Source organism: Anoplopoma fimbria, chromosome 15 (assembly GCF_027596085.1).
Source record: "Anoplopoma fimbria isolate UVic2021 breed Golden Eagle Sablefish chromosome 15, Afim_UVic_2022, whole genome shotgun sequence".
NCBI lineage: Eukaryota > Metazoa > Chordata > Actinopteri > Perciformes > Anoplopomatidae > Anoplopoma > Anoplopoma fimbria.
Window position 1 is genome coordinate 12,758,043 of NC_072463.1, and position 6,854 is coordinate 12,764,896.

General features: G+C 42.6%; 1 protein-coding gene across 1 annotated transcript; it reads right to left on the bottom strand.

Annotated features, from left to right (window-relative positions):
• Positions 1 to 475: 475 nt before the first annotated feature.
• LOC129103860 (E3 SUMO-protein ligase ZBED1-like) lies at positions 476 to 1,856 on the bottom strand. Its single transcript, XM_054614481.1, has 3 exons — positions 1,408 to 1,856; positions 1,163 to 1,328; positions 476 to 1,064 (listed from the first exon to the last, which is right to left on the bottom strand). The coding sequence occupies exons 1-3, from the start codon at positions 1,682 to 1,684 to the stop codon at positions 761 to 763; spliced, it is 747 nt and encodes a 248-aa protein (XP_054470456.1). The 5' UTR covers positions 1,685 to 1,856; the 3' UTR covers positions 476 to 760.
• Between the last annotated feature and the right edge of the window lie 4,998 nt (positions 1,857 to 6,854).

The window sequence follows — 6,854 nt, forward strand, 5'->3', positions numbered from 1 at the left end:
TGAAGGCTCTGACATGGTCGTACAGCTGAGTGATTATCTGGTCTCTCCCTTGAAGCTGAAGATTGAGGATATTCAGCAGCTCTGTGATGTCCACAAGAAAGGCCAGATCTGCAATCCAGTGCTTGTCCGAGGGCACTTGGATGTTGTTCTCCTTTGTGGCTTGAAACACCCTGATTTCCTCACGCAGCTCAAAGAAACGTCGCAAAACTTTCCCGCGGCTCAGCCACCGCACCTCCTGGTGGTACAATACATCCCCATACTGGGCATCCATCTCATCAACAACAGCTTTGAACTGACGGTGTGAGAGCGCCTTTGAGCGAATATTATTGACAATGCCAACGACATCCTGCATCACGTTCTTTAGGCCGATATTCTTAGCGCACAGTTGCTCCTGATGCAAAATGCAATGATATTTAAAAATCGAGCCACCACACTCACGGACTTTGTCGGACACAAGTGCAGTTAGGTTGGGCATCGTTTGAATTTGAACGATTCCGGTTCCGATTCCGATTCCTCATTTCGATTCCGGTTCCTAACGATTCTCTTAAGAGGCAGGGTCAAAAAAGTTTACATGTTTTAAATGAGCTAGCTAACCAGAGGTCTTTCTGGATGAAATAGTCTGAACTTCTCCATGAATTTGAATTCAATGACATTTTTTTTTTTTATGAACTTCATTTTGAATTTCTCACAGGGCTGTTTTCAACTAGGTAGTATATAGATATCAAATCTATGAAATAAATATAAATGTTATGAATTTTCTTTACACAGAGGTACACTTTTTAAACCTAATATATTGTGGGCCTGTCCCCGACATCTCTAGAATTGGAGTTGAAAGAAATTTTTGCTGCATTTTGCCCTCCACTATATAGTGTGCTGTGATGGTGAGGTAATGGTCCTGTGTGATGCTACTCCAGCCATCACATGTGAGTGCAACAGAGCAGACGTCACTGAGCTCTGTAATGACATTTGACTTCTCGACCTCATACCAAGATGGTATTAATTTATTTGCCAAGTAGTCCCTGGTAGGTGGTGTGTACTTGGGGTTGATGGCTTTCACCATGTCCCTGCAAACATAAACAAACATATAATATCACTGTTACTTTAACTTTAGGTCTGTGTGGACTATTAATTAAGTTAGCTCAATCGATGCTGTTTAACTAACCTAAATGTTGGTGATTCCACATCTGAAAAGGGATGCAACCTTTTTACAATAAAGGCTGTAACCTTTCTGTGGCACTCTTGCACTTGTTGCACCAACATCTTTCCCTTGGACGTTAGGGTGAACGGAGTAACTGCCTGGCTAACGGTTGCAATTTCAAGTCGTATGGCTATGAAAAAATACATGGGCTAATGTTAGCTTGGTATTTGCATTTGAGTTGACCAACCGTTTACGTATTTGTTGCTTACCTGATAGTGCGGTGCTAGGGTGAGGGTCGGAGCCGGAGGTAGAGGCAGCGGAGGTAGAGGCAGTGGAGGAAGTGGCAACGGAGGATGGCCGGCGCAGCGCGTCAAAGACGGGGCACTCAGTTATCTGTACACCATGACCCCGGAGATGTTTGATCATGTTGGTGGTACACCCGCCTTTGCACGATATAATTGTTTTGCAAATGTTGCACCGAGCCGACTTGTCATTTATTTTAGTGAAGTTAAGCCACACTTTCGAGCGCCGCCGCACAGTTTCCATGTTTACGCGCGCACACACAGTTTGGCGGGTTCTCCGGAAGCTTCTTCTTCGTTAGTGTTCGGCGGCTTCTTCTTCCGGTCAGCATCGAAACTAGGAATCGAAAAAAAAAATTTGAACGATTCCGGGAGAACCGGAATGTTAGTCCCGGTTCCATTCGATGCTCGATGCTCGATGCCCAACGCGAACTGGTGAGAATGCATAGTTTCATAGTGACGACGAATGTTGTACTCCTTTAAAACAGCGACCTTCTGCTTACATACCAGGCATATTGCGTTGGAATCGACCTCGGTAAATAAATAATCATGTTCCCAACATTTTTTGAATTTGCGTTTGTCTGTGTGCCACTGCCGCTCCATCCTTGCGTCTCACTTACTCGCTGTCACGTGACTTCGGATTGGAGCGCAAGAGGATAGGAGCTCAACAGCGCCACCCTACCATCAATGTATCACAATGTTATTCTATGGTCAGGAATGGAAGTGCACCAATCAATAATATTCAATGAGTGCGAGCGCTGATGGTGGAAAACAATAATATATACAGTGGGTAAGGCGCGGGCCAAATAAAATCAGGCCAAATGGGGCTGCCCTGGTTTAATGCTTGTGTGAATGAAGATTCCAAAAGAAGGATTTACTGAGAGGAACTCATAGCCATTTTGTGTTTATTAATAGGTCTATTTACATTCATTTTATGAGTCATCTGCAATAATATTGTTTGTTGTACCTGCTCTAATAAATACCAAACATTGTGTGTTAAGGCATTTAAAGTATATTTGGTTTATCAAAGTTCATCACAAATAAGCTAATTCATGTTTTGGTAATCACTGTTTAAAACAAGATAAAAGGACTTAATAGAAGGCAAAGACCTTTTATTTGACTTCCTTAATTCTATTGGAGGCACCGCCAGTCATTTCAGTTTTCAGAATAAGACGTACTTAAATAATTAATAAGAACAGGTAATAGCGCCGTTAGGTTTAAAACTGTACCCAGGACCCCGCCCATAGTACTACTACACCTGGCAGATTAACGTAATACTATATAGCTACATGGGATGGGTGTTACATACATACTTGGACACATCATCAGCGTTGAATCTTGGAGTCATTGGGAGTTTTGGGTCTTGCAGCAGACTGGTCACTCCTTTTTAGCCAGAGCCATCTAGAGGCTTACTCTGGCGCCTCCACGCTGATGCTGACGCCCCCCCCATGCACCTGGTCGTCCAGACCGGATTGAGCAAGATGAGCTGTCTTGTGTCCTCAGAGACAAAGATGATGTCTTGTCTCAAAGAAGATTGGGTAAAATGTGGGGTCAACGTTCAGCAGACCAACAGGGCCCTTCTTGGGTCCCCTCTTGGGCCACTGTCTCTCTTTTCTTGTTAAAACAATGGTCTTTGCCTTTCACTTTTTACGTTACCTGAAGGACATCGTTAGTTCTCCGACACACTTGGGAGGAGTGAGCCGGTGGGTATTCACCACTAGATGCCACTAAATCCCACATAGTGCTCCTCTAAGCAGGGCAGTACTTTGAGCTAAATAATAACACCAGTATGCTCACAAGCTCACAAAAACAATGTCAATGTGCTGATATTTAGCAGCTGCAATATTTTCCCATGTTTCGCATCGTAGTTTAGCATGCTAACATGTTACCATATGCTTTTTAGCACTAAACATAAAGTGCAGCTGAGGCTGATGCCATCATTTTGCAGGTATTTAAGCAAAGTAATGGACAAATGGAAATCTTGACACACTGGTGATAATCAATGCCTGTCATTACATCCAGTTGTTGTTGAGATAGCTTAGTCTGGATCTGAGCAGTGGACCGACCGTCCAACAGTGCCATCCATAGAGCCATACTGCTAGTGTGGCTAAGAAAATGTGAAAGTTAAACATCAGGACTACCAAGGATAAGAAATTGAGCTTTTCAGTCTGAATGAAACCGATCAGACCTCTGTCCTTTCCTCTCGGTCACATCATGTAAGAAAAAAACATGAACAGCTGGCTTCCAAACCTTGAAATGATCTTCTGGACATTTCAAAAAGGGAAATTCAAATCACATGATTCAAATAGATTGGTTTTCAAAGTAAAGTATTCCAAAAAAATAATACATTGTGTTCTGCAATGGTTAATTTATAGGGGCGGAATCAGCAGGGGCCTCCCGATACGATACTATCACGATACTTAGGTGGCGATTCGATATGTATTGCGATTCTGTGGGTATTGCGATTCTGTACGTATTGTGATTCGATATTACGATTTCTTGCGATTTCTTTTGGTTATTTTTTTTAAAACACTGGACCATGGAAAGCCTTTGTCCAACATGTTAGCCTTTGTATTCCTACCTAGCTACTACGTGTGAAGCTGCGCTTCTAGCCGGAAGGAAATCATGAACGAATAGATTGCATTGCGCCATCTGTAGGATTATAAGCGGCAACATTTTTTTCCGCCTTGAATAAAATAATTAAAAGTAGGCTACAGACAAAATATCGATTTGGGAGGCAGCGTGGCGATTTAAAAATCATCACACACAAGAATTGCGATTCGTAACTGAATCGATTTTTCCCCCCATCCCTATTAATTTAACAATTATGTATTTGGTAGCTGATCAAATAGCTTTTCTTCCACATTGCAACACAATCTAAAAAGAGCACCACTTTGGTCTTTCTGTCGGTCCTATGTCGAAGTTAGTCATGTTGACTGTTACATATGTGTCTATCTCCACTGTCAGCAGACTGTAAAATTCTAATCTTTCAGCTTATCGTTCCATTACCCCTGAACCATCCATGCATCCGTCTACCCTCCCTTAAATACTTCACTCTACCCGTCTACCACCTGTCCATCCCATCGTCACGTCCTCCTCCTTCACCATTTGTCCTGCTACCCATCCATCCGCTTGTCTTCCTCCATCCATCAGTGCATTTCTTCCTCCCTCCATGCCTTCAGCACTTCTGCACTCCCTTTTCTATTATTACTTCCCTAGCTTCCTTTTTCCATTCCTTCCCTTTCCATATTCTCTTCCCATCCCTCATTTCATCCATTAATTCTGATGGTACGTTACATGCTACAGTATGTTTTACCCATTCATCAAGAAGTACTCAGATATTGTACTAAAGTAAAACTGCAAAAGTATAAGCATGATAATATCATATTATTGATGCATTAATGTGTATATTACTTTAATGTTGAAGCTGGTAAAGGTGGGTCTTATTTCAATTACTTTTTATACTGCATTATATTAGGTATTAACCTTTTGTTGAGTAGAAGTAGCAAAAAATGGAAACACCCAAGTAAAGTACGAGTACTTTAAAGGCGGTTAGGTTCTACCAAAATACCACAAATACGGCTCCCAGGCACTGTTACATTGTGGGCAAATGGGGGAATTACAACTGTTAGGTCCGTCACGTGATGACATTGGGTCTGTATAGACCTATTCCCATACATACATTTTCAAAGATACAAAGAGGCTTTAACTCAGCGAAGGGAAGGGCTTTAAGGCTTCCCTTATTTTATGGGAAGCCTTAAATAGTCCTTATTCAAATCATTAGGTCTTAAAGTTGTAAAACGCACGATTCCAGTCATCTTCCTTTCTCTGTTTATGTCAATGAGCCCAAGAACGAGGCTGGAACGAGGGCTGGGAGGCGAGATTCAAGCAAACACTATGGATGCAGAAGATCACTGGCAGATCCGGGTGTTTTCATCTGAATTCTACACTCATAAGTTCATCTTATTTGCTTCATGTGCCACTTAGAAACCATCATAGGAATGGTCGTTGCGCAACAACAAGCGTGTATAAGCCTTGTGCCACGTTTTTTAGTGTCCTTGGAAACAGTTTAAAATGTGTTGTGAGCTTCTTGTGGCACTTTGTCTAAATACTGCGCACACTACGTCAAAGTGATATTTTCGCCTGTTGTCAAACTGGTTAAGATGCCTCTTTATTTGCTTTGGTTGTGTCTATTGCATCTGTTTTCTTAACCTAGAGCGCGTTTGTTTGTGTGAGAGAAATCTGGAAATATGGCAGATATTAACATAGCACACATACATATCCAACCTTCAGTTAAAAAGGGCTTCTGTGCTTGTTCAGTAAAATAATTCCCTGAAGAACAACCAGACCCACCCAAACAAAATTATTTGACAAGCACACAATCAAGCCGCTCTAGACGCAGCACCTGGATTCTTCTCTGAATCCCTTGATGCATGGAACAAGGAGAGAGCAAAACAAAGCGTCCGCGTCGTCAGCCTGCAATCCAATCCTCCATTGTAATCCCCTAGTTTTTAATCAAGGCATATAATTACCGCCTATAATACAGCATTAGCACTCATACCCTAAATTATGATTGCACAGAGAAATTGTCATTATTTTCTGCTCCTGCATCTAACCCTTTCTCTGCCGGGTTCATTATAGCTACTTATAGCTCTCGGCGACAGTGTGACATCAGCCCTCGACTTGCGCCATTTGTACCTCGTTCCACAGGTGTCCACGACAGTTCTTAACAAATGCACCTATGCAGCACCTCGTGGAGTGAGAATAGTGCCAGATGAATGTGGCAATCAGTGCTTGGTGGGTACGAAAGAGTCATAGAGGCTGATTGCGCGGTGGGAGCCGCAGAGCAGTGCTCCTCAGACTCTCTCCATGCGAGGAATAACAAGCTCCATCGCCCACAGTGTGAAACAACAGACTGCTAATTGGAATCAGCACGCCTCTCCCTGAGCTTATTCTAATATCTGCCGGATGCCGGGTTCGGGGCTATATGTAAGGTATGGGGGTGTGCTGTTGCAGCTGTTGTCCACGTGTGAAGCAGATCTCGTCAGCGGCGCATATATTAATGTTACTGAAACGCCCCACATGAAAATAACAAGGAGAACCTATAGGACGACATTATGCCTTGGACCTTACAACAACTACATCTCTACATTACATCACTCACTCCAACTGTTTGAACTGTAGTTCATTTAAATGTAGTTCTATGGAGTCCTTTTTAGTCCAACCCTGTCACCAAGGACAAATGAATCCACTAGGCAGCCCAAGGGCCCCCATTGACCCCCCTGTTCCTCCTGTTCTTTTGTGCATGGTATACTATGTCATACATTCACACAAAAGACCTCTAGCTTTTAAAAAGCCTCAAAATTATTTGTGGTACGTTGATTAAACACAAATATTTTTCAGGAATATGTTCCACA

Excerpts from the sequence above, each read along its gene's own strand:
- LOC129103860 (XM_054614481.1), bottom strand. The coding sequence starts at position 1,684 with ATGGAAACTGTGCGGCGGCGCTCGAAAGTGTGGCTTAACTTCACTAAA. Across the intron at positions 1,329-1,407 it reads CCCTAGCACCGCACTATCAG|CCATACGACTTGAAATTGCA; the intron begins GTAAGCAACAAA and ends ATTTTTTCATAG. Across the intron at positions 1,065-1,162 it reads GTGGAATCACCAACATTTAG|GGACATGGTGAAAGCCATCA; the intron begins GTTAGTTAAACA and ends TTATGTTTGCAG.